The following is a 27,592-nucleotide window of genomic DNA, read 5'->3' on the forward strand; positions in this document are numbered from 1 at the left end:
CCTAGTATCATGCAGGTGTTTGGCAACCACCCTATCTCTAACTCGACTAATACTGCTGAATTGAGAGGCTGTGTCTTTTAAAGCACAGACCTACTGTTATGATAAAAACGAGTAATATTTCAGCTTACTAATACCATCCTTTTTCTTTCTTTCCTCTCTTATTCCCTGTTGTCGTCCTTTATCAGACCAGTCTTTTGTGGACTCTAGCAAGTACTCCACTGCAGGGTCTCTCCAGGGGCTGGCCTTCTCCTGAAGTACGTCACTCAATCTTCCCTTCCTTTTTTTCCTTTGTCATAGTACACTTGTGCAGAAATCCTACTGAGAGCAAATAGACCATTACAGAGCTTGGAGCAAACCTTTGCCTTTCATAAATAGAAGACACATTACAAACTAAGAGCAGCATTTTCCAGGTTAACTCATACCAGGGCAAACATTAGTTTCCACTGGTTAATGTACTTGTGTGCCAATTAATTCCATAAATGGCACAGGGCCTTTTTGAAAGCCTCTTCAACTGTTGGTATTAAGGGGCTGCTCCTTTTCTGCATCCCTTCCCATCTCATTACAAAGTATTCCAGCATTAGCACCTAAGTACATTTTGAAGCGTTGATGCAAGCCGAGGGAGTGACAGACAAAAGCTTGTCAAACTGAGGATGCTGCAAAGACCAGCACTGCCCATTTCATTGTTTGGTTCAGCCTGTTTTACAACACTGTGCCTAAACCTTCCTGTCTAATTACCTCACTACACGCTAGTGTGCCGAGAGAGACATTTTCATGCTCGCTTAGACCAAGGACTTTCCATAAGCAGATGCAGCCAGCTGCCTCCAACTGTGCCAGAGGTGGGAAAGATTTTACGGTATGCGCTGTGCTTCCCCCAGACCTGAGGTCTGTTTTCCTTTCCACGTGCCTGTGCAAATTATCCAAAGAGCATTGAGCAGGGAATAAAATCCGTCATTTTTAAAGCCATGTTCAGAAGGAGCTGTGCAGAGCCAGGGGAGGATAGTTCCACAGACTCCACATGTCACTCTACGGCCTCTGGAAAGAGAAACGCCGGGCTTGTGGGCATAATGCTGATGGCACTGTTAACAGTCAAAAAAAATCTATAAGCAGGCAGAGTGGAAGGAATTCATTCATAAAAGCTGGGATCTGCTGTGACTGAAGGAAAGCATTGTCCTCAGTGCCTTTTACACCAGTGAATTGGAAGGAGGAATCCTTGCAGATGTACACACACAGAGAAATTGTGAAAATACTAGGAATGTATAAGCAGAACTTGGGTACCTTTGGTCAGGATGTTGTAATAAATACAGACTGTGTCAAGAATAAAACACAAAAAAATTTTCAGATGAGCTGTAGTGTTTAGGAGATCAGTTTTCATGTGTTTTAAAAATTTGGCACTGCCGACATGCTACAAATTTTAAAGGCAACAGCTAAAAATGTTTCACCTCCAAATGAAAAAAAATAAAAAGGGAGCTAAGAGTTGACTGCTAGAAGCTTTTGAACATGTTAATGTTTTTTTTTTCTTCTCTTCACCTTGTCCCAACTTGCTGTTGCGGGTGGAGAGAAAAAGCGAGTAACAGAAGAAAGCTTTTTCAGGCACTGTTTTTCCTTTCATAAGACATGGAATTCCCGGATTCCACATACTCAGTTATGAAAAGCAATTATGGAACGAGCTGAGAGCACCGGACACAAGTGGGGCTTGCTGATTGCCTCCTCATTATGTCACATCCAGATCTGTAGTGCCCAGAAACCACACAGATCTGAGTGTTTCCCCTCATTTTTATTTAGCAATTCAGTTTTCATAATAGGAATGAGACACCAAGAGATGGTTCATTTCTAGGTCATCACTGAACTTCTTGGTGAGTTAAAGACATGCAGCCTTTAGTCCCATGCCTTCTGACACCACCTGGGGCTTGTAATAATCACTCAGAAATGCACTGCCTGTTGTGCCTTATTGCTTAAATAAACAACCATGTATAAGGAGGCTGTCTTATCTCTCTTGGGCTTCTGGATACATCAGAAAGCAATCAAGCTTTCCTTATGTAGCTCGGATATCAGCAGAACTCACTAAAACAACAGCTAGGCTTATCTGTTGTTCTCTTTGCCATGCAATTTTGTAAAACTCAAAATACATTTTTATTGCTAGCAGCAAGTACAAATTAGTATATGATAGAAGAAATAATGCCCATTGGTGGAGTTCTTCTTGTCTCTGCCCTCCCTTTTTGGAGGTGGTGTGATCTCATATCTACACTGTTTCCCACTGATATCTCTGTTTTCAGGATCAATAACATGCTACAGCTGAGAGAATTTGCATGACTAGATGTAGCACTTATGGAATAAAAGTAGAGTGATATAAATGAAGACTTGGAAAGAATGGAAATATCAAAGCTTTTAGGCAGAAAAGATATCATTTTGCCATTTGCCTTGTAATTTAATTCAGAATTTCAGAGCTCTTCAAAAACAATAGTGCTTTATAAAAATGAGCTAAGATCTGCATCTGTACCATTTATTTCCAGTGGCAAAAGGTGCGTGGCTGATACGTAACTACAGGGAAATGTCTAAGCCATGAAGGGAGGAGTTGCAATTATGTCACCTTTGTTTGGGCTCCTACCCAGAGTAGGCAGCTGTGCTGTCCCAAGAGAGAGAGACAATTCTTGGCCACTTTTTGGTGAAATTGATTTGGTTTTGATGAATCTTTTAGCTTAAGAATTTTTTGTGGAATAATGTTTTGACATTTTCTGAAGTGTAGGTAATTTTTCTAAAGCAAAACAACATCTTGTTTTAAAGTTTCACTAAATTTGGAATTTAGAAAGGTCTGAAAAGGACAAAAAGGGTGGAAGTAGTATGCACAGAGGATTAATTATCCATCAGACTCTGCTCAGTTGCACTCATCACATACAGGAAGACTCTACTCATTCCCATCTGCTCAACTCCTTGCTTATCTGAGTAGTAAAGGAGGGAGCACTGTTGTCAGCATTGCTTTTCTCTGCGCTGTAACGAAAGGCACTGACGTCCAAGCACTGCAGTCCCACCCCTATATTCTCCTAAACAACTGCCATCCAGAAATCTCCAAGTGCTTTACTAATAGAGCTAAAAATGTTTATTCTCGGGTAAGAAACAGAAACGAATCAAATCGCTTGATGTAATACAATGAGCTCGAAGGAGACCTGGGACAAAACCTGTGTCTCAGGACCATGCCCTCGTGAGTCTTTCATATATTGAGATAGGGAAAATTACACTCTCACCCTTAGCTGTAGGTGGCTGCCTTGCAGGGCTGCCACAGCAGAATTACGGTCTGGTTGACTGTATCCATCACTGCCAATGCCTATTTTATTGATGCCATCTAGTTCCATGGTTCAGGATCCCAAGAGCAGAGTAGGGAGCAACCACACCAGTGAGAGCATTGCTTGGCTTGGGTTTCCTTCATTTTTAGCCACATGAACCAAAGGGACAGCCCAATTGTGAGGACTCAGAACTTGTTATTTGAGACACTGCTGAAATAAAACCCTTTGAGAATTTTTTTAAACAAGGTTGCTGTTATTTCAACCAGCGATGAATAAATCCACAAGCATTCTAAAAAAAAGGCAATATCGAATTCTTCCTATGATTTGAGATGGAAACAGCATAGCTATGGAGATAATATGAAAATACATCCTCAGATTATTTCCATGGTAGACCCTAAAAAAGCCCATCACAGGAAATACCTCAGCAAGGAACATCTAAGACATGGTGGTGTCCTGTATGCTACTCACTTGAGTGTCTTCCTGTAGGGCTTAAAGCAATTCAAGTCACCTCTCTGTCGCTTTTATCCTCATTCTCAGCTCCTTGAAGAGCCCTTATGTGGAGCAGAAACAATCAGTACAATGATTCCACATAAAAACATTGCTGAATGATAAATTCCAAGAATTGAAATCTTGTTGTATACTTGCAACATGTCACCTCTGAGGATGGCCTGTTGCAAACATGTGGATGTACTTTGCATTCTCGCCTTCTCCTCTCATTTTATTTCATTTAATCAGTGCAGTTTACTCGAGCTGTTCTCCTCTTGCTGATTAGACTTGTAATTCTTGCACATATGGTGGTGTTTGTGGAGAAAACATTTCCCTCCTCTCCCCCTCCAACCCCAAATCTGTGAGTCTTTTACTTTGGCTCTGTTCTTATCAAATAATTGCAGCTGTAATTAAAGCACAATGAATCAGCACCAGTCACAGGGTTGAGTTCTTCCTTAAGAAATTACATGTCCAGATGTCTGAGATGGCAGGCAGTTCTAGCATTTAAATGATGTGCCCATGAAGTGCCGCCAACCTGAATGCGAATCTGTTTTCTACCTTTTGGCAAATAACCGCACAACTAGTACTTTAAAGATACGTTGTTGTTACAGTTTGCTTGCATGACTACCTCCTGTAATGATGTGCTTGCTCACAGTATATCACTTGGACTCTTGGTATGTCTGTACTTCATAGAGTCCCTGGTAAACAGAGCTGGAGGTCCAGCTAGGTGGAAGACTGTACCTGTTGACTTTTAATGAATGTCTCCTCTTTAAGAGAGGTGATAGTTTCATAGAAAATGATGTTAGGAAGCATAATAAAGAAATACTGATGATTCAACTTAGCCAACAAACGAGAAGACATTCTAAATTAACATCAACATATGACTCAATGTAGTTGGTGATGTCTGCTACAAGTGTAATAAAACCATGAGATGCCGGTCTGCTAAACCAGCAGTTAAGGACATATTTCAATTTGAAAATTGGATTTGAGAGTTTAAGTCTTTTTCTGAACACCTGGAAATGCATACATACGTTCCAGGGCTGAACACTGAACTTGTAAGAGAAAACTGGAGAATGAAGGACTGGTTGTGTGCCTAAGGCAACTAACCCCCCACTCAATCTGTAGTATTGCTGGCCTGTGGGACTCCAACCATTAATGGAGCAAGTAGCTGCTTTACTTTTAAAAGAGTAATAGAATGTGTGGCAATGGCTGGGTCAGGTATAAGCCTCCTGAGCATTTTGAGATTTTGAAGCTAAAATCAGAAAATTAAGTTGGGGTCTGATTCTGATATCAGGGGAAGTGCACTTTTTTTTGCAAGAAAATCACTAATTTCAGCAGAGTCACTTGCAATTTAAACCAGTTGCTGATCAGAATAAGGCTTCCCATGATTACTGTATGCATAGTTGTCTCTACTGGATGATACTTATATATAAATTTAATTCACAGTAAGGCTGAGTAATTTGCTAATAAATGTTTAAAAGCACTGAGGATTTTAAAAGTTGCTGGATAATGCAGAAAAGTAACTTTTCCCTCCTTTCTCTCTCCCCCCTCCCCTCCCTTTTCCTTCTGACAGCTATATCTGGCATGATTGTTCCCCCCATGTGAAAGAATTGCCTTGAAGAATTTTATTAATGAAGAGTTTGAATTCTGCTTCAGAGAGAATCTGATACAAGTCCCAGAGTGGAACTTTTTACTCAGGCCTTTTTAAAAATAAAAAAGAAATAAAGAAGAATCTTACAATAACTGCGGATTTTTAAACAAAACAAAAATCACTGTCCTTGCAAATACTGAAATTAACAATCTACAATTGCAAGGTGTTGATTCAAGTTGTCCATCCCAAATACCTGGGAGATATATTTATTGTATGTTGGTAAAAAAATCCACTTTTTTTTTAATTATTTTGTGGGGGTGGGTCTTGCTTTTTTTTCCCTTCTGTTTTTTTTTGTGTTTTTTAAGGCTTGATTTAATTCAACACCATTTGTCTTTTATAAATCATACAATTACACAAGGGACACTAGAGATGGAACTCCACATTTTTAATTTATGATATTTTTTTTTTTAAAGCTGTGTAAAGAAAAATGAAGTGGTGTCATTTACATACAAGTCTGTATGGGACAGAATAGAAGTGCCAGTTAGTTTTTCGTAGAAGAATTATGGCCATTTAATTAAGGGTCGGCTCATACAGGTTGCGTATCCAGTGGTGACTAGCTAATATGATGCATTTTTAATGTTCTAATTAAGTAGATATCACTCCCTAGCAAGCTGATATTTTTGGATGACGAGGGCGGGATGAGGGGTGGGATTAGTAACCTCTCTTTAATATCAGGCTAAATAATTGTGTAAATAATAACACAAGGGAAGTTGGTGAAAGCAAAGGTAAGGATGTAAATAAAGTGTTATTGAACTGAAAACCCAGTGCCTCCAGATGTAATCCTAAAACTGCAGAATTAGATGAGCATGGCGCTCTCTCTAGCTTATGTATCAGACTCTTCCCAAATGAGTGGCCTTCTTGAACTTTAGCGTCACCTGAGCTGTGCATAAAATGCCATTTGGATTTTGCATAGCCGTCCAACGGCACAGACCGCGGCCATCATGCGAGGGGTGTTTTTGGCATAGCCCCTCTCCCCTTCATCTACTTGTTTTTATGGGGCAGGATGAGAACAGACTCGTCTGCCGTTCTGCATCCTCACAACCTAAAGGTACCCGTTTCCGTCCGCCTCCCACTACGATCGTTCCTGTATCAGTCGACCCTCACAGTTTGTATCATAATATATTAAGCAACAGGTAACTGCTTTTGAATAGTAAATGGAAACATGAGTTTGGGGGGTGGGCGGTGGGGCTGTTAGGAAGGTTTCAAATCAAAACCATAGCTTCTGTTTTACAAAAATTTTGCTATCATTATCTGGGAAGTGTTCTTAAAAACTATTAGTCAAAGAGGCAGCAAAGCTCTGAAGATGCATTACCTGATATTTTTTCTTTGCTGTTGTGTTTTGTATGTAGTTATAAATACTGTAGATTTTTTGTGATTTTTTGCCAAAGTTGTTGTTCTATTTATACATTTTAATGTCTTAAGACAGTTTTTCAATATCACAAAAAAAGAATTTTACTGCATATTTTGCAAAAAGAGCTCACTACCTTTAGCTTGCACATACTTGCAAAATTAATTAAAGAAAAAAAAAGCTTTTTGTTTCTGTTTTTTTGTTTGTTTGTTTTAAAGGGGATTTTGTAAAATATCCATATAAATAATGTATTTATCTTTGGAATTTGTACATTGCTTTTTTTCCCCTACAAGTTTATTTTATTGTGTATGTTTGCTATGTGAAAAGTGCTGATTTGTTTCGTCATTCACCGTCGTATTAGCTGTTTAAATGTGATTTTAAAACATTTCATTTATAGGGTTTTTTTAGTATTGTTTAAAACCATGCTTCCATTTTTTTTAATTTCCACCCAAAAGCCATTGTCTATTTTTGTATTATTTGTAAGTTAAGAAGTTTTTTCCAATATATGGCAAAAAGTAGCATATTATTCTTGTAGCATTTAGTTATGTAGATTTTAAAAAAAATGTATCCTTTGCTTTTGAGGCTTAACAAAAACTAATGCTGTTTTACTCTATTAATATGCATGGGATTTCTCCTCTTTGGAATGACGCATTTTTGTGCATTAAATATGGGGAGAAACTTCATAGAACTCAATGAAAATACTTTCTTTCTTAAGTCTGCTTGTATATTTCTCTGTCTTTCACATAAATATAAACCAGCAGATTGGATGCCTTAACAATGCAAATCATATTCATTTCACTTGTACATTGTACTGTGCACCAGAACTGTCAATCATCACTAACATTCTAAGAAAAAAAAAAAAAAAGGAATTGAAAAGCACAAAAGAACTGTTTTGTTACCTTAAAACAATATAACTTTTTTCTAGTCGAGCAAGAAATCATTTACAACGATGCTGCAACTGTGCATGCTTCCTGTATGAATTTTGCAATGGTTTTCACTAGAATGTCACAGTGTGATCTTTGGGGGGAAGGGACGAAAACAGGAATTTTTTTTTTTCATGGTGAGAAAATAAAAGAAGAGAAAACTGGAAAATGTGAGAGACATCAGTTTATTGCTTCTCTGTATTCCAAGCGATTATTCTAATTCACATAGTAAGCAACAGCACGACAATGTAATCAAATTTAAAGCCATATTTTGTCCAGTGACACCATCAATTACTCTTGTAGAGCTCCACTCAAAGTCATAGCGATTTTGACACCAGTGTTAGCCATCGATGTTTGTAGTCTTCTACGCCAGTGTCCAAAGATCCTTTGACAATGTGCATAATGTTGTTTTGCTGCAGCTATTTATAGTGATCTGATGAATGGGAATTTATAAAAATCTCCCCCGCACCACCCTTATCTTTTACAAAGTAAAAGATGCAGCTGTTTACAGAATATGGCTTTAAGTGGAAACATTCAGATTTCAGTTTTAACAAGGTGAAGCTTCACAATGACTGGATTGCATAAAGTATGCCTATTTCCTCACAGTTGTACTAGGATGCAGCTAAAATGAAGTCATCTCTGAAACTACTAACCTTTCACCTTCTTATCTAAATCTTTTTGAATAGACACACACACTGTACAGTTCTATTGTTAGAGAAACTAACTACTGTAGAGATTGTTATAATTTTTTTGCAGAAATTCAAGCTGTAAAAACTTTTCAACTTTCACAATATTTAATTAAAGTTACTTCCTGTCTGTGAATACAGCTCCTAGTTGTGTGTTTATTTTTCTGCTTCTGCGGGCTAGTAGATGAGAAAAAAAAAATATAGAAGCCAGAGGCTACTGAACTGTCTTTCTGAAATTAAGGAGCAGCAGAAATTCATGGACTTACACAGTGAAACATGGTGAATGCTGGTGCACTGAAGCTCCTCTTCCTCTGCCACTAATGGATTTCAAAGGTTCCTCACTCATAATGCTGAATGTTCATCCTGTTATCATTATTCTTATTATTTTAATTGGTTTAGTCTATTGAATGCCTGAAAGGCCAATGTATTTTCTAGCGGATTTCAGGAGCATATCTGGCTTTAGGTACCCAGTTGCAAAGAGCTGTCTCTCTGAACACAGTGACCATGAAGTACAAGACAAAGGCAGATTAGATCCAGTGCCAGAGACCCAGGGAGATTTATGTTTTCATTTTGGTATTATTTAAGTCAATGGCAACACTTCCAGGTCTTAAGGAGGCTCCTATTAAGTGTTTCCATACTGCAACCCTTTCTAAATGACAAATCCATCAGCTGCTAAATTGGTTCTAAGCGTTTCATTTCATCCTGTACTCCTCTGGCAGGAGAGGACCATACGGAGCTTTACCTCTGACATGTGGAAGGTTGACGTAATGGTGCTTCACTGGGCCTGAAGAGTGGCTGTCATGCAGAACACCTGTATAGGGACAATAAAAAAACTTTAAACACCACACCTAATGCAACGCTCCAAGCATTTCCAAGGTAGGAATAGAGATATTGGGGGTTGCAGCTTAAATTAAATTAAAATTTACTTTAAAAAATTAACTTTGCTAAAAACATAATCAGCTGGAAGTGGCTTCTTGCATTGTAAAGTGCTGGATATCTCTAAATATTAGCAGATCCACTCCAGTAGTTGTTAGAGAAAAGAGATCTGTTGGCAAAGTCAGCCCCCAAATGTGTTTACTCTGTCAGCACAAGAGATCTGTTTCTTCTGTCTGAGATTTCTCCTGGTTCTCTTTCAAATAGTGTGAATATTGGCAGCTCTCACTGCAGCCGAGGGCTCTATGAATGCTCAGCTCACTAGAAAGAGGCTGGGCCACACACAGCTGAAAAGCAGTCTTACAGATTAAATTCAGGATGTAACATTAGGCAACCTGTTCTAGGCGCAGCAGAACCAGAGTTCTGCTTCAGCCTTTTGGATCCATTGAGAATCTTTTGTCTGAAATTTAATTTCTGCTGGTCAGCCCCAGTGATGTCCATCTGACAATCCACACTGAGATCGCCTGGGTGATGGTGCTGCAATAGATGATGAATCGCTTGTTTGATGCCAGAAGAAAACCTGCCAAAGCCCAAACCATGTGAGGACTAGTTGCAGGGTGCACACTCAGCTATGGCTGCAGTGAGACACGTACCCCATGATGGGTCATACGCTAAAAGGGAGAGGTATCGTCACGCAGAGAACACGTAGGCATGGGGGCTTAGGTTAAGGTGTATAATGGCATGACTGATTGCTGCCCTCTGAACTGGTGGCTTCTTTAATTCTTCTGCAACTGCAGTAGTCATTTTGACTGAATAGTTTGCATCTTGCAGTAGGATTGGTTATATTTTTGTATGGGCATGCATCTATTTTTTTTATTTAGTTTAAAGAAACCTCAGCAAAATGATCTGCCTTCACTGTTAGTTTCCTGGCCTTGTTTGGGTGTCTGTTTGTTCCCTTTAGACTCTGTCTCTGCAGGCTCTTGCCACAGCCGCTTCATGTAATCATTTACAGCACTGCTTAGCATCACAGCCCATGTACCTTCTGCCATTACACAGGGTAGCTGAAGATGCATTTCATGTTAAATGCTTGATTTTCTCAGCTCCTTTTTGATCTCCAGTCCTTTTGTAGATACTCACATTGTGCTGTGGTACTAAAGATGGGTTGGAGGTGTCCCACAGAGTCCCTGGCCCCCCCAGCTCAGCTCCAGACTCCTCCAGTTTCATGGGACAGAAGTTTTTGGAAGAGCTTTAGCAAATGCCACACTGCCAAAGCTTTTTCAAAAATGCATCCCCTGCATCTTAGTTTATTTGCCCTCATTGCCCTTTTAGGAGGAGTTGTCACTGAAGCCCATTCCTCTAATGTATAAAAAACATTACACAGTTTTGTCCAACGCCAGCACTGTGCTTTTGAATCACTTCTCACCTGTGTAAGCTCTCCTGTTAAATATGCAGCAAAGAAATGCTACTGCTACAGCCATTGCTTTGCTGTGCTAAGCAAGTCAAGCTCTTCTAGTTTCATATTTGAGAGAGTTTCCCTCCTTTTCATAGAGAATCCCAGTGGCTTTTTTTTCCAATTCCATTTCACTCTGTACTTTTCTCACTTGGGCCTGGGTGCCTGTCTCAGACAGGGAGATGTGGAGTCCATGAGGATCGTCTATCTCATCATCTCAGAGCTGTGAACATTTACTTGCTTAGCTCCATCCACAGCAACATTACGGAAGCATCACTTCTTACTCCTTTCTGTCTCCCTTCACAAACACACTTCATTACTATCGTACTAATAAAAATGTGCAAAATCTACCAGAGAACATTCAAAGCCATGCAATAAGGCCACATCTCAGAGACACTGTGAAGCAGCTTAACATAGAGGTGCAGCAAGATACTTGGTCACTTCTTTGGTTGCTGCCTCCTTGCCCACCCACCAGTTGTACTCCATGTCATTGCCACCTCCCTGCCTGCCTCCCCCTGCCCCATCATCTCAATGGGGTGCTGCCTGATTTGGGCCTCATTTGACATCTCTGATTCCCTTATTTCCCAGAAGGAGCTGGGTCTGGCATCCCTTTTCCCCAGCATCTAATGCCAATATTTCAGTAGGGGAGGTCAGGTCAATACTTTAGATAAATAAGTAATAATTCCAACTCCGCAACCCCGTTCTCTCTTCCTCTCCTTGGTGCCCTTGAGGATACAACTAGAACAGAGCTTATGGCACTGCTCCAACATGATTGGCAGGTCATGTGAAAGAGCACACATCTTCTTAGAAAACTTTAATATAGTCATTCCAGGACATGAATGTCGATGACTACTCAGGTCACAGCCTAACAGCAGGGACTGCAATTCTAGGTGGCTTTTCTGTGTAGGCCTACAACAGAAGCAGCAAACGCAATGCTCTAACACACATTTTTCTCCTTATTTTCAATGAATGACCCAAACTTCATCACTAATGTGCATGCACATTTGAAGATCTCCATCAAAAAACCTATTATTTAGATGATCACCTAATCCTTTTCTGAAACATATAACAAACTCTGTCCTACATGTCCCAGTCCAGCCAAACTCTGTTTTGTATACAGGGATGAAAATGTTAACTTTTTTGTTGTTGTTGTTAAATGATATGAATACCTTATTTTCCCACATTTATTTACATCAAAGTGTATACTGTAAGCCCTTAGAAGGATTTCAGTGGTTTTGCAGCTGGTATACAAAAGAGACTCACCATGTTGTAGTGATTCACTGCAGTCTGGCAGCTCTTGACCACGCACATGAGAGAGACAAGGACCGATTATGTCTGTAGTGTGCTCTGAAGGGGCACAGGCTGTCTGGTTGAGAATAACCTCAAGATATATTTGCCAGTGAAGATGCTTCAGTGACTTCCTGTAGGAAAGCAACAGCTCAAATCTTAGCTCAGGAGGCACAAAAAAATGCAGAGGAGGTGTGTGTGCACCTGTGTGTGCATGTGGAGGTGGGAACCTGTGAGAGCCATGACAAGCTCTGGGAAGCAAGCCCCATGATGAAAAGTTCACTTTTCTGCAGTGTTTAGTGGAAAGAAGAGCACAAACATGGTACAGAGGCTCATCTGGAAGGTTGTTTTGCTGCAGACCCACACCATCCTCGCCAGCTTTGCACGGGTCCTGCCCACTGCCCCACTCCCTCCTCTCCCACTGCCCCTGCCACGGAGGGCTCTGCCTTCAGACTCATTTCCACGGCGCATTGCTCACATTGCTCACATTGCTCACCGTCAGCCTGCCCCAGGCGCTGCATTGCTCCCCCACCTCGCCACCATTAACTTTGCCTTCAACCTCTGCTGCATCATTGCCTTCTCCTGAGGGTTTCCTATTTATATAGAGGGGAAAATGCAGTTGCTGGGACTGGAAATATTTTGTTACCTTTTTCTACTTAAGTGCGAGGCATTTTTATCTGTGCTCTCTGGAGACTTATGCTACGGTGGGACTGATTTTATCCACTTACTCAATGCACTTTAGTTCAATAATGATTACAGAACTTCTACATAATATATTAGGCATAGCTGATTTCCCAGGGTTTGTAGCCCTCTATCTCCCTAAGCATTTAAAAAGGAATCTCTTTGTGGTAGGTATGCTATGAATGATACACTCCTCAACAGTCATGATGGAAAAAATAATAGCAGCAGTGGGCTGGGAAGGAAGAAGAGACAAGCATTCGGCTGGAAAATGCCAAAGCCTGTGCATAATACAACCCAACAGCAATGACCTGCTTTGTTCGTTTTGTCACTGCTCCTTAGCCCATCAGCAGCACTTGCAGTCTATGGAGTTCAGGCAACCCAGGCCAGATTCCCAAACCCTCCCTCCACTGCTGTACACAAATGGAGGGTTTGGGCAATTCGCTGGCTCCATTGCAGGGCTCGGTTGACTCTCTCTTTCTCACTCTGTGGTGGTTTTTTTTTTAACTGCAAGCAGAAGAGCTCAGCTGTGGGTTTAGCAGCCCTGAGCAGGCCTGTCACAGCCAGCACACCCAGCCCTGAGCTGCCTTATGTGACTGCAGAAAGCCTGCACAACTTTTGTTTTCCTCAACAGCAAAAGGAGTAGCAGTGTTTGTGATCAGGTCTCCTTCACACCTGAGGCTGGACACAAGAAACCTGGTCCTAAGCTTTCCTCAGCCTGAGAGGCTTTCTAAGCACATTTCCCCAGCCACAGAGACTGCAAGACTTCTCCATCCTCTGCTATCCCAGATGCTAGTGACCATGTTGTTCTCCATCTGCCCTCCGTGGTCCAGCTGCTCAGCACCCTCACCCCGCTGCTCAGCACCCTGATGGCAGAGGGCATCCAGCTCCTGTCCATAAAGCCTAAGACTGGTTTGTTCAAAGCCCATTCATTTACCCCAGGGAGTTTTCCACACTTGACCGACCACCTTGAACCAAGCGCCTTGCTCATCTTATTGTTATCACCCTCCCCAGTCAGTGGTGATGGCGCTCTTTTTCTTTTTTTAAACATAAAATCTCCATTTTACTCAATTTTCCAATAATCATTTCAATAACGGCTTTTGGCAATGAGTTCCACAGGTTCATTGCTGTTAGTCCCTTATTTTCTCCTTGTGCTATGGTGTGTGTGGTTGCTGCAACCGTTACTGCTGCATGCGGGCAGCCCCCACGGGCCCTCGAGGGGTCGGGGACAGCCGGGGATGCTGCTGCCTCTCGCCCAGCCCCAGCAGAGCGGTGCGGGGCAGCTCCCATCGTGCTGCAGCCCCGCGGTCGCCTGATTGATGTCAGGAAATGGCACAAGGAAAGTTGCTACCAGCTAACAGCTGTTTCAACAGTTTTAATCACAAGGCAAGCTGTAAGATAAATAAATAAATAAAGCCTATGAAGTGACAAAACAAATGGCCTGGTATTGGAGACAGATTTGAAGCTTCTGGCTGCCTTTGTGGGAGAGCAGCCTGCGAGCTCTCACCCTCCCTCCCTCAAATAATTAATTTATCACTTAGTAGCACTGTGGCTCTCCGGAAGGTGCTTGGAGACGGCGTTTGAAGGTGAACTCCAGCCCTCCGGAGGGGCTTGTGGGGCTGGGGAAAGACGCAGCCGAGCACTGGCGTCTACAGGTGAACTGGCAAGATCGCAGGGGGATTTATATCAACCTGCTCAAGCTACTGTGAGCCAGCACGTGCTATTTTGTTCCACCCTCACAAATCACTGTTATGCCCTTTCTGCTTTAAACACTAAGGATCAGCTATAACAACACTTGATATTTATTTTATTTCAACTATCACTCTGATTTGTCAGGTGTATTTTTTTATGCACAGCAGGTGTACCCTAATGGGGTTAGGGAATAAACAGAAAATTGATGGGCTTACACACCCATTAGCTAATGGATTACTAAGCAAAAGGGACTCTGTTTAACCCCACTGCACTTAGCCCACTGTTAGGAGGAATGTTAAAGACTATAAGCTAACACTCAAATGTCTCTTCGTGGACCCAGGGGAAGAGAGCTCAAACTTTAATGCATTGCTTTTGATAGGCAGGTGAATGAATGTGGCTATCATTATGCAATCACGCATCTCTGGAACTATTTATCAGCCTCACAACATGCCCCGTGAACCCTGCGTGCTCCTGACCCACTGCGCTGTGAGCCTGTCACCGTACAGAAAGGGTTAAGCAGGACAAAATGCCCACAGACAGCGGTGCTTCCAACATCCCTCTTGCACAGAGCGTGCAGCAAACGCAGAGCTGCCACTGCAACTTCACGTTCCCGTGCCCCAGCACTACACACCTTGTACGTTAGCATCATGCTTTTTTGTGCCAAGGCCTTGTGTCGACACCAGCTTTAATCAGTTATTTCAAGATAGATGTGCCTCGTTAGCATCAGAACAATGCAATTACTTCCCCTCCTCCCCTCTCTCCAAATCCTGGGGTTTTATTGGCCTATTAATGGTTTGATTTGTTGTTGGTAGAAACAAGAAGGATTCCAACTCATTGATCATATTATCCTACAGATATCCAGCAGAATAAATAAGTGGGATAATAAACCCCAAACCATATGCACAAAGGTTACATTTTCTAAATCCTTTAGTGTTCTGCATCATGGTTTATGTTCCCTTTCAACCACAAATACACAGTTCAGTGCTGTACATGACAGTTAAAAACGGTCTGTAATGTTAAAGGTTATATTTGCAATCTTTTACCATCTTTCTCACATGGAAACAAGTCACACTGATCCTCACTGTCCAAAGATTCAATAAGGAACAACCCTCTGACATAGTTGTATAATCAAAAGCCAGTTCGAAAGGACCCTTCTGTAAATATCAACTTGATCCAGGTATATGTATGCTTTGCTTGAAGCACTGGAAGAGTCCTGCTGACTTCAATGGGATGGCTCATATATTTGAAGAGAAATAGGTGCGTGTGTGCAGGAGAGGTGAGGGTCAAAGAATTAAAAACCAAGAGAGAGTATAATTTTAATGTTGCTTCTCTTTAAGCAGTGACACAAAACCTCACAGCCAGGGGGAAGCTAAGGTCCTTCTAGTTTCCTTTGTACCTGCCTGTTCCCGGGGTGCTTTCAGGTGCCCCTTACATTTCGCTCTGGAGGCCCATCTGGGTTGCAGGGCTGCTCAGACAGCGCCCTGCAGGATATGGGATGCCTGTGACAGAGAGAGGGGATGTGGCACCGACCGTGGTCTTTCTGGGCTTTGCCTTGTTGCTGGTCTCTTCCTGGAGCTGGGGATAAGGAAAGTGCTTCAGGCACTTAGACCAACAGCTGAGCTCTTCAGTCGGCAGAAGAGGGATGCTGTAGAAAACGCAACAGATACAGACGCTGGGACTTCAATATGATCAAAATGACATCTCAAGTCCCTCCTTATTCTAGAGAGCAGTGGTCAAGCAGAAATCTACTGATGGCCACTGGAAGATGAACTGCTCTGTTACCAACTCAAAATGAAGCTACAAAAGTATGGTGTGGTTCAAGTGATGCATGAATACAACTTTAGCTCTAGGTTGTAGAATCTGTGTTCTAGATAATTTAATTTATGCTGGAATACGTCAGCATCAGTCTAAAAGGCTGGAGCAGCATAGCAACAAGCTTGTTAATTACTAAGCAATTATTTTACTCAACTTTTAGACCAAGGGGATACCCAAAATATCCGCATCTGTTTCATTTTGATTTCTTATTGTTCCTTCCATGCTGTAGCTGAGGTTATTTTACAGCAGCTGTCAGTCACAGCAGTAACAACTTCCACAGTAACAGCTTCCATTTGGCAAGCTCACTCTACAGAAAGTGCTGTGATGGAGTGGAAGGGGTTTCTTTCTCTTTCTTAATATCATCTTCGCCTAGGATAGACTATCTTGCCCTCTCCAGCAGAACATGCTTGGATCACACTGCAGAGTTTCTGACTGCTGCTTTTAAAAAGGTATATCTGTTTGTTTCTATCAACACATTTCGGCTCCTCTGGCATGCTGTCTTTGCAGCTCTAATAGACACACTTCACATGTAATAGGGTCACACAGTGATCCTCACGCTCGATTCCATTCCTATCACCATGTTAAATTGAAACAATGTGTGTGTATCAGATTTCTGCAGTGCAGGGAAGCTGTAGCATCTACAAGTTTTGTGATGCGATGAAACTAATGATTTGGATTTTATTTTCTTGGTACCACATTCAGCTGGTGAACTCTTGAAAATATACTTTACCTCGTTTTCTCTCTGTCTCTTTACCTCTCAAGAGCTTTCACCAACAGATCTACATTCATGCTGAAAAAAAAAAAGTAATTCTATCAGTAATTTATGGAAATTAGAAAACTGATTAGCATAAAGCTTCTACTTGTGATAGTGGGGTTACAAAAGTGGGTTGATAGGTAAAAATGATCTCCTTAGTGATAATTAACTTTGATCTCTTAAATAACTGTTAACTTTCATAAAGAAGGAGAGTACAAATGACATTTGCATCTTGGCAACTGTAAAAAGGCAGAACATAACTTTCATTGGAGATTACATGATAAGCTCTGTTCTCAAAGAAAATATACTCATTTCAAAGCAAAATGACATGAATTGTCAGGGACTGTTGGGTTTGTTCGTATATCCTGTGCTAACCTGAGTGCACTGAGATGAGACTTTGCATATGCTTGTGTGAACGGCTCTGTACACCCATGTAAATGATATGTATTTGTCTACAAGGTAATGACAATGCATGCTCTGCTTAGCACTTCTATGAGACCATTCATCCAAGGACTTCCAAGTACTTTATAAACATTAATTCATTCTGACTATGTGACTGTGAGGTAAGTAAATATTAGTCTTATTGTAATATTATCAGGAAATGGAGAGACACAGCAGCTGAGAGACTTACTCAAGGTCGGTAGATTATAGCTTGAATGCCTAGTTCTGTGTGCAGGCATGGCTACCTGGCAAAGCACGTGTCTTTGGACATTGGAGTTTACTTGGCATGCCTCAAACTTTGCTCTGAGTACTATTTTGAAGATTTTCCCATCAATATTTATTTCTGAACAATTTCACAGTGCCTGTTTAGGGTTGGATAGTCTTACTACCTCTGTTTTACAAATGGGAAACTGAGGCAAAGAGGAAAAAAAAAATCCAAAGTACCCAGTAGATGTGACCATCTAGTTTGAGAAATCAAGGGCCCAGCAGTTTTAACCAGAAGACCCCTCCCAAGATGCAGTTCCTAGTTTAAGACAGAAGATAAGCAGTTGTGTCTTGAGTTTTAGGGACTCATTAGGAACCAAGTCTTCAAGCAAAACTGAAGTTCTAAAATCCCACTTGAACTTAACATGCAGCGAAGGAGATTTTTTGAAGCCCAGTTTACCAGACAATAGTTGCGAGTCCTCTCATAATGGACCTCAGAAAGATTTACACAGGTTGCTGGGATTGAGATAAAGTGTAAAACAGAAGTTACACATGAAGTGAAGTGCATGTCAAGAAATGCACACACACTCACACACAAGGAGGCTAAATAATTTTAAGTAGCAAATTTAAAAGAATATCTTAATAAATAAATCCTTAAAGCTGTGCAGGCTCTGAATTTTTCAATTCATGGAAATCATCTTAGAATCTTTCTTGCACACTTAAAGCTCCTGGCACACCGAGTTGTTGCAAAGAAACCATTGCAACATCTCAATATCTTTCTTCACTAGCTCCTCCAGATACAGAGTATGCTGGCCACTCTCTGAATCATTTTATCCTGTCATCTCTCTTCCTTTGATATGCATGAAGTTAAAGGGAAATGGCAGTCTCCTAATTTCTATTTCCACCCAATGTCATGGGAGAGAAGAAGGAAAAAAAAATACCACTTTTTTAATGCAGCTTTTAAAATAGAAAAGCAAAAAAAAATTTTTTTACAGCACTTAATAGGCCTCCCTTGCAATTTAAAAACTGATTTTCAGGAGCTCATATATTCAAATCTCCAAAGTCTATTTGAAGGCACATCTGAAGGTGCACCCTGCAACCTGTGTGTAGCAAACTCTTTTGAATCTTGTCCTTGAAACAAAAATTAGTGCCCCATGGGAGCTCAGCAGTGTAGACAACCACTAACTGCAGAATGACTGAAAGCAGAGCTGAGAGTCCTTGCAGCTGGGAGGGAGAAGGGGATGAGAGAGCGAGGGAAGATGAGAAAAGCCTTCAGGAGCCATTTGGGAGACAGTCACTGGGAAGAAGAAAGAAAGACATGCACTAAAAACAACAGAAACACAGGTGGAAATGGCCTACTGGGAAATCAGGCTGTCAACAAACAAAAGCCGAAGGCCAGAAAGCAGTTTCAGTAGCAGCCCCTGCTAACAGGGCTTCAGTGTTCAGTAAATAAATTAGCAGCAGCTTTGACTGTTTGGAAATTAGTAGTGACATGATGAAAGAAGCAAATGACTTGCTTTTATCTGGAGTGGAAGCACTAAACTTCCGAAGAAATCCTTGCCTGTATTAGGAGAAGCAGGGATGCTTATATCAGCTTAGACTTGAACAGCAATAATATCAGAAAAGTTTCATTTCATTTACCAGAGGCTCAGAACTTCATTTGTAACTAATGAGACCTGTGTCCCTCTGAGCTGCTTCTGACAGCATCTCTCCTTTGAATAGTTTATCACTTAGGAGGTAAAAATAACATAGGTTAGGTAGATAGACAGACAGACAGACAGATATCTAGATGTTTGAAAAAAGAAGTAGAATTGGGACATCAGATCAACTCTTCAATTATTGCAAACTGGGAAAACTCCTTTGGGAGAAACTCCAGTGATTTACTTCTGTTGAGAATCTGATCTTGTTTAATTAAATGGGAACTAAATGAGGGGCTGAATAGTAAACACTTCAGCACGTGCTTAAACATTCAGCATGTGCCAAAGTCCTATTGATTCTGTTGAGATATAATTTGCTTAAGCACCCCTCCCCAGTAAGGGTTCCTACTGAATCAGGGCCTCAGTTACTGGAGCTGAGTGTTTATTGTGCCAGAGGTATTAAAAGGGGCTCTTTTCCCACATCCTCATCACTTAGAAAGATAGTTGGGTAAGGAGTAACATTGCAGCCTCCAAAGTGAGCAAATATTTACATAAGCTGTGCTGAGTGTGCTTGACACAGCAACAGGTCCAGGAGGCAAGCTTGCACTCGCAGTGGAAAGCAGGGTTGTCTTGGGTAGTCCTTTCATCTGGTGAGTCCATTCCACTGTTCTAGTGTGTGTGGGTCCACACAAAACTTGAAATATAAACTTTGTCCCTGGCACAGACAGCCCTGGGCTTTGTCCTCACTGCATTTGACAAATGGCAACAGCCTCTGCTGTATCTGTTGCCCATCAGTTTGGGAGCTGAACTGTTATGCGATAACACCATGAAATGCCAAATCTAAAGAATCACAGATTTGCTAAATTGTTTGGGTATTGAATCTGCCCTTCAAGGCAGCATTAGTTTTATTAGTTTTATCTGGTTCTGAGATTCAGCTGTCAGCTAGCAGCCTCCTCCCAGCTCTCCGGGCAGACCCTGAGTGCTTTCAGCTAAGAAGTGGCGCAATTTCTCATTCACATGCCAATGCCGGTGGGGCAGGATCTCCTTCCATTGTGCCTGGCTCATACTGTTAGTTCTTACCACCATGAGAGGTAAATGAGCTAGCATGCTTCTAGACAAAATGGCCAGTAAGTAGTAGCATCCCTCAGGCATCAGTACTGGGACCAATGCTGCTTAACATCTTCATTAACAACCTGATGATGGGATGGCGTGCACTCTCAGCAAGCTTGTAGATGATACCAAATAGCCGGGGGGAGTAGTCAATATGCCAGATGGCAGGACTACCCTTCAGAGGGACCTGGACAGGCTGGAGAAATGGGCTAGCAGAAACATCATGAAGTTCAGCAAAACCAAATGCTAAGTCTTGATATCTGGGATGAAATAGCCTTATGCAACAATACAGACTGCAGGCTGGCTCTCTAGGAAGCAGCAAAGCCAACCGCATCCTCCCTCGCGTTAGCAAGAGAGCAGCCAGCAGGTCTAGGGTTGTGCTCCCCTCTGTTTGGCACTTGTGAGACCACACCTGTAGTGTTGCGTCCAGTTCGGGGTTCCCGGTTACATCAGAGGCATGGACATATTGGAGCAAATCCCAGAGAGGCCACAAACTTGGTTGAGTGCTGGAGCTGAGAAACTGAGGGAGCTGGACTTGCTCACCCTAGAGAAGAGAAGATGAAGAGGAGACTCTATTGCTGCCTGCAGCTGCCAGATGCAGCGAAGACAGAGTCAGATGTCTCCTGGAGGTGAATAGCAATAAGACAGAAGACAATGGAGACAAGGTGGAACAATGGAAGAAATATCAAATACAAGGAAAGGTGGTTCCTTAACCATGAAAGTGATCAAGTACAGGAGCAGGTTGCCCAGAGAGCTTGTGTAATCCCCACCACTGAAGGTGCTCAAGACTTGACTGAACACAGCCCTGAGCAACCTGATCTAATAGAACCTGCTTTGAGCAGGGCCTTGGATCAGGTAACATCTGTAATCTCTTCCAACCTAAATTATCCCATGATTCTATGGAAACAAAACCTGACAGAAATTGTGAAGATTCTGGGAAACCATGTAATAGGTGATACAGGTCTGTGAATTGAAGCTCAGGCCCAATTATACTGAGAATTTAATTAATTAAGGCAGACATAACATAGTTGGATTTTTAGTAAATTGTTAGTTTAGTGCTACACATGAACTCAATAGGAAAGCTGGAGGTGCATAGCCTGCATAATAATACAATAAGGTAGACAAAAATCTATCCAGCAGCTAGGAACCAATGAGTTATCATCAATGGTTTTATGTCAAAAGAGAAAGAAGTATCAATTGGTCTCCCACAGGGATTGATACTGGAGCCAGTATTAATCGATATACTCATTAACAGCCCAGAGAAGAATGTAAATTCAACAACCACTGGATCTGGAGAAGATTCAAAGGAAAGATGGGGATGTGGCAAAGGAGGGAGGTGGCATATAAGAAATAGAATTGTAGTCAATATGTGTAGATTTCATCAGATGAATGAGCATCATTTAATATTTTGTATATTCAAGGAAGAATTTTACAGAAGATAAATATAAAATAGGGTGGGGATAGTGCTTAAAAGCATCCCTTCTAAAAAGTCCCAGGTTAGCCAACTATTAATTTCTCACACCATTGCAAAAGAATGAGGCAGTGTATGAGTTTGGATCCATTAAAAGTCCTGCAAGACAATGTGTTAAATTGCCACTTAACAGTGCACTTGGTGTCAGGTGTGAAATACCATAGCCAAATGTCACAAGGTATTTTGATTGAGAAAGAAGATTAGGAAAGAGCCACTAAAATTCTGCAAAGACTGAATTCAAACCTAGCCTATGTGCATCACACTGACTTTGATTAAAGAGATTAAAATATTTAAGCATGTGGGAGATGAAAACTGTACTAATGATAATAATGGGACAAAATTTACTTTCTATGGTTTGGTATGGAAGGTGATACACGTAATGCTTTTTTTCCCCCATGTTTTCCTACATCTTCTCCAGTCTCAGTCCTAGGATTTTGATGCATGCATGTGTGTGTATATATATATGCACATATATATAAATTTGCTCAAAGATAATGTTGCTTGGTGAAGGTGTGGGTGAGCTGACCCGTAGATATTAAGCCCAAACAATTTGCCATATTCATCTACAATGTCTTCAGTATCACACAGGTCAGAGCATTTCCCTGCATGGGTATCTCAATTTTTGTTTTTTGGAGAATATAGTAAAAATTTATTCCAAATTTCAAGCCCTCATTTGTTGGAGGATGCATGACATCCCTTGCCCAAATGTTGATAGTGAGTTTATATATTCTCAATCTGAATTGGCTGTTGTAGCCCGCTTGCATCAGAAATATTTTTCCTCACATAGCTACCCAGTGGTACCATTTAACTCCATAATGTATTATAACTATCATTTTTATAAAATATGCTTATAAACTAGGAACTTCTATAACTCCTGTTTAAACCCCTGAAAACTCCCATGGACGTTAATGCAAGCAGAACCTGATATTTATTCATCGAAAGCTAGAACCGTGTGATGGAAAATAAGAAATCTTTTAAGCCACAGTTCTTAAGGGTATGTTGCATGGTGTTTACTGTTGAACACATCAGAGCCTCATAGCCATATTAGTTGTATGAATGGGATAAGATTACTTGGGCAATTTTCCTCTACATTAGAAACAAATCGCAGCTAAACCTCTGCTGGCTCCATACATTTTAAATTCCCATTTTCTCTCACTAGAACAGAAAAATAAATACATAGATAGCTGACCAAACTTAGGAAGTGTTCAAAGCAATCAAGTGCAAATTCCCTCCTGTTAAAATGTGAACAAAACAGAAAACCTTTGACTGAGAGGTAACTTCAGAGATAAGTAGTTAGATAGATGCTATAGACAACAAGACACAAACAAATTAAATCTATTCCACTGAAACAGTGATATAATTTCCCTCCAGAGACTATCTAAGACTGACAAAATAAACAAAGAAATAACATGTTTCTTAACTTGTGAAATGTGACAGTCAATGGCAGATAGCAAAACAAAACTAAACAGTGCTAGAAGTTCTTAGCACAAACACGCTGTTCAGCGACCATGAAGCTCTATTTTTCTTTGGCTTCGACCTCCTAATAGCCGTACTTTTTCACACCTCCCTCCTCTGAGGTTTTTCATCCCCTTTCCAGCGTGGTTCTCCTGTTTAAGAAACACACTACATGTTTATTTTGAGGGAGAGATTGATGGTGGAAATTAGCACATCTGGGAAAGAGAGAGCTGTTAGTCTGGGACTACAATGACACCTCTGGAGGGTCTTTGCCCAGCAAAGGGTGCAGGGACATGCTTCAGTTTGGCTTTGATGGTAGATAAGATGGTTGCTAAATATTGAGCACATACTGCAAAGCTTTGAAGGCACAGGGTTGGACATCGGTGTTCATTTTAAAACGTTAGAGATCTGGGGCCAAAGAAGGGAGCCTTGGTCCACGACTTGGTGTCATGGTTCAATCCCAGTCGGCAACTAAGAACCACTGAGCTGCTAGCCCACTACCTCCAGTGGGATGGGGGAGAGGATTGGAAGGGTGAAAGTGAGAAAACTCATGGGTTGAGATAAAGACAGTTTAATAGGTAAAGCGAAAGCCGCACACGCAAGCAAATCAAGACAAGGAATTTATTCCCCACTTCCATTGGTGGGCAGGTGTTCAGCCATCTCCAGGAAAGCAAGGCTCCATCACGTGTAACCGTGACTTGGGAGGACAAATGTCATCACTCCAAACATCCCCCCCTTCCTTCTTCTTTCCCCAGCTTTATATATGGTGCATGACATCATATGGTATGGAATATCCCTTTGGTCAGTTGGGGTCAGCTGTCCCAGCTGTGGCCCCTCCTAACTTCTTCTGCACCCCTAGCCTACTCACTGGTGGGGTGGGGTGAGAAGCAGAAAAAGCCTTGGCTGTGTGTAAGCACTGCTCAGCAGTAACAAAACCATCCCTGTGTTATCAACACCATTTTCAGCACAGATCCAAAACATAGCCCCACACTAGCTACTATAGAGACAACTCTATCCCAGCCAAAACCAGGACACTTGGTCATCAGGAATTTCTGCCAACTGAATTTTCAGGCTTTTCACAATGACAGAAGGTTTCAGGTCAGTTCTGAGACTTCTGTATCAGGAATTGTGCTACCTAGCATAACCTAATGACTTTGCAAGTCCAAAAGAAGTATCCTCAAAAACAGAGAGTAAGAGAAACTTCAGGCCCTACTGACATGGCCATACTGTAAAAGCAAGCTCTAAAGATAGAAGCAAAAGCATGAGCATGCCAAAGTGCAGTACGATGCTAATTTGCATGTTACTCATAGCAATCATTTTTTCATGAACAATCTGTATATGTCACTCACAAATATCTCATTTATTCCCCATCCTTCATATGCACATAATAATCCTTTCACTTTATTTTAGTTGATAGTTTGCCTTTAAAATGTCAGGTCTTTTCCCCTCTAAGTTGAAAATTGCTTTTGTACCTAAAAGTTTATAACCAAAAATATCTTAGCTCGGAGCTGTAGAGCGGCTGATTATAGAAAATAGTTCCTTTTACCCCAGCAGACGGTCAGAAACCAGTCCAGGTCTCTAACTGCCATCTCCTAATTACTGAAGGTGGGGCTCATCTCCAGAAGTTTAACTTTAAACATCTGATTTAAGCAACTTCCTCACTAGCCGCTTTGCGAGCAGCAGCTCCAAAGGGCAGCTCACCTCGCTCACGTTCCCCAATACCTTTATTTCAGCCAAAATGACTTGCCAAGGTCCTACAGGAGGCTCTTTGTCAAGCGAGGCTATCCCCTGACTCATAGCGCTGGACCATCTCTTCTCTCACTACTGCTTGAAATGTCTAGCGGGGAACCTGGTCTCTGAATGGCCAAAAATACAAAGATGCCTGTTACTCCTAAGAAGGTATTTTGGACATGAAAAGAAACACAGAATATGAAATATGAAGCGATGTAGTAAACCACCACGCTGGTGGAAGGAAGGTGAGAGTGAAGCCAGCAGGTTCGCTGCCTGTTTCTGAAAAGCATTTTGTGGGTGAGTGGTGGTCCAAGCTATGTTTAAAGGGCCAGCGATGGGCTGTGGAGCAGTGTGAAAGATGTTGCATGTTTTCAATGAAAAGTTTTATGATAAAGCTGCACGGTGGTCTCTGGGAAATTATGAGGTTTGAAAGTGGTGCAGCTTTCTTAAAGTTTTGGGGCCATGGCAGTGCAGGCCAGCTTTGCTATCAAAGAAAGAACACTCTCTTTTCATGGTTCTCAAGAGAGTGACTCCTATCAGCCTGCCTTCACTTGCAAAAACAATAATGAAAAACACACAACATGAAACAGAACAGCCACTCAGTAAATCACATTTTGGACTCATTTTTCAAGGGTGCTGAGTCCAAGCGGCTTCCATGGACTTCAGTGGAGTAATTTGGGTTTGCAGCATCCTGGGAGCCCCCAGCATACAGGGCTGTTTCTTCTGCCACTAAAGAGCATCCACTGTACATTTCAACTAGATTTTCTGAGTGCATTCTGCAGCCTGTCTATTTCCATGTTAAATAATAATTCTGAATTACATAATGCCACATTCCTTTCCACCCCTCATCTGATAACAATAACAAGGTCTGTATCTTAGAGACTTGCAAATTTATGTTGGCACTATTGGAAATACTAACGCGAACTGAATCTCTTCTGTGTTCTCAAAGACTAACAAACACCATTCATTTCCTACAGATTAGTTTCAACCTAACAAGCATTTTGTTGAGCCCCAAAGAATATTTCATTTATTTAGATAATGCTGATTGCTCACTTATGAGCGGCAACTCATTCAGTAACAAACAGACTGTTATAGCCTTTTTTTTTTTTTTGAAAGAGGGAGAAAAAAACTCAAACAGCAACTTGGAGATGGTATTTAATACTCAAAAGACAGCACATCATTATGATAAGCGGATCTATTGCTGTGAATAATGGAGAAGGTTTAATCACACAATGGCACAGATACACTTAGAATAAATATTTAACGGCGTGTTTTGCAAAGCTGAAGCATGTTCTAGCCCCCCCCCCGCCCCCATCCAACAATTTGTGCTCAGTGCCATCACAGCACAGGATGTGTATTGCATCAGTATGCCAGGAGCAACCATGCGTAAGGGTTACTGCAGAATATGTGAGATTTGTGCAATAAAGTGGGCAGAGTTATTCCCTGATGGAAGCAGACAAGGGGCTGTTCATCTGCACGGCCACGATCCCGCCACACCATGAAAGAACATGTCCACCCCTCTCCACCTCTCCAGTCTGCCCACATGCTCACCTTTTGGGTCAGGTATGCAAAACTCATGCCAAGAGGATGGCATGAAGCCAGCCTAAGATCTGCTAGGGGCAGGCATGCTTCCCTCCTGGGAGAAATGCTCAGCCAAGTTGGAGGGGAGGGTCCAGAGAGAGGAGAAAAAGAGGCATTTGCTGCACTTTCTCTGCTCCAGCAACTCTTGTGCCAGATGTATTGGTCATGGGCCAGTCAGCTGCATTTAGCTGACGGGACCGAGCAGCCAGAGAGTAGCTGCTGGGAGTATGGGGCTGCCAGCACTGCAAAGATGAGGAGTATTATGAGCTCCAAAGGCCCATTAGCCCCCCAGTAAATCTGTCTGGTGTTTACCCCTTCCCTCTCCTGCATCTTGAGTTTCCTCTTACTGGAGGCTTGGGTACTCAGCTATAATAACAGCATGATGGGCTTCTAGAAAATATGTACATTATCCATGGAGGTCTTATTACAATGGCACTTAACGACCGATAAGATTTAGTAAACATACAAACTCATTTTGTATGAAAAAATGGAACTGGAAATTGAACTCAAATGGAAACCTCTATGGGAAATTTATTTATGAGTGAGGAAAGCATGGGTGCAAAGGAGAGGAGCTGGGCTAGCATACAACTGGGAACAGAGAGCGATTACAAAGGAAAAGAAAAAGAATTAAAAACATAATTGAGAAAAACAGAAGTTAAAAAAACCTGAGAGAGCCTATCCTATTTCCTGCAAGGTCTACTTTTTCAGAGGGTGGGCATTACTGTTGCTAACACAAGGAATAGGTTTCCCCTGAGCTAGAAAAACATTTGGATTTTTTTTTCCTTTTTATTAATCATGAGTAGTGTGGGGAGGGGGAAACCCCCTGAGAATTCAATGACAGAGAAAAAAAATGGTTTGTGAAGTCAGACTCAGTTTGCGTACCTAAAAAGCAATATGATTGATTTGCAAAAACCTCTAGCTTCACAAAGTTCTTCCATCTCTAATGAGAACTAACAGCATTTTTGTCCAGCTTCCCTACAAAATATTGTTCTAGTGCTGAATCCATCAACAAAAATGGCTAAGCATTAGCTTTCTTAATGG

The 27,592-nt window shown here is 41.5% G+C and overlaps 1 protein-coding gene and 1 long non-coding RNA gene across 11 annotated transcripts in view; one reads left to right on the forward strand and one right to left on the reverse strand.

The window, feature by feature from the left end:
• EBF1 (EBF transcription factor 1) overlaps positions 1–8,508 on the forward strand; it is a 282,607-nt gene extending 274,099 nt beyond the window's left edge. For 6 of the 10 annotated variants that reach the window (XM_075766592.1, XM_075766588.1, XM_075766590.1 and 3 more), the window contains exon 16: positions 5,338–8,508. In XM_075766592.1, the coding sequence (XP_075622707.1) occupies positions 5,338–5,369 (32 nt within the window). In that variant the 3' untranslated portion in view covers positions 5,370–8,508. The other 4 variants (XM_075766597.1, XM_075766598.1, XM_075766595.1 and 1 more) reach the window with 1 other exon arrangement.
• LOC142603863 (uncharacterized) overlaps positions 7,443–27,592 on the reverse strand; it is a 120,784-nt gene continuing 100,634 nt past the window's right edge. The window contains exons 5-7 of the long non-coding RNA XR_012837757.1: positions 16,898–16,957; positions 11,959–12,116; positions 7,443–9,183 (exon numbers count right to left, since the gene is read on the reverse strand). This is a non-coding gene — a long non-coding RNA (uncharacterized LOC142603863). The remainder of the gene's footprint in view (positions 9,184–11,958; positions 12,117–16,897; positions 16,958–27,592) is intronic.

Source organism: Balearica regulorum, chromosome 14 (assembly GCF_011004875.1).
Source record: "Balearica regulorum gibbericeps isolate bBalReg1 chromosome 14, bBalReg1.pri, whole genome shotgun sequence".
In the NCBI taxonomy this organism is placed as follows: domain Eukaryota; kingdom Metazoa; phylum Chordata; class Aves; order Gruiformes; family Gruidae; genus Balearica; species Balearica regulorum.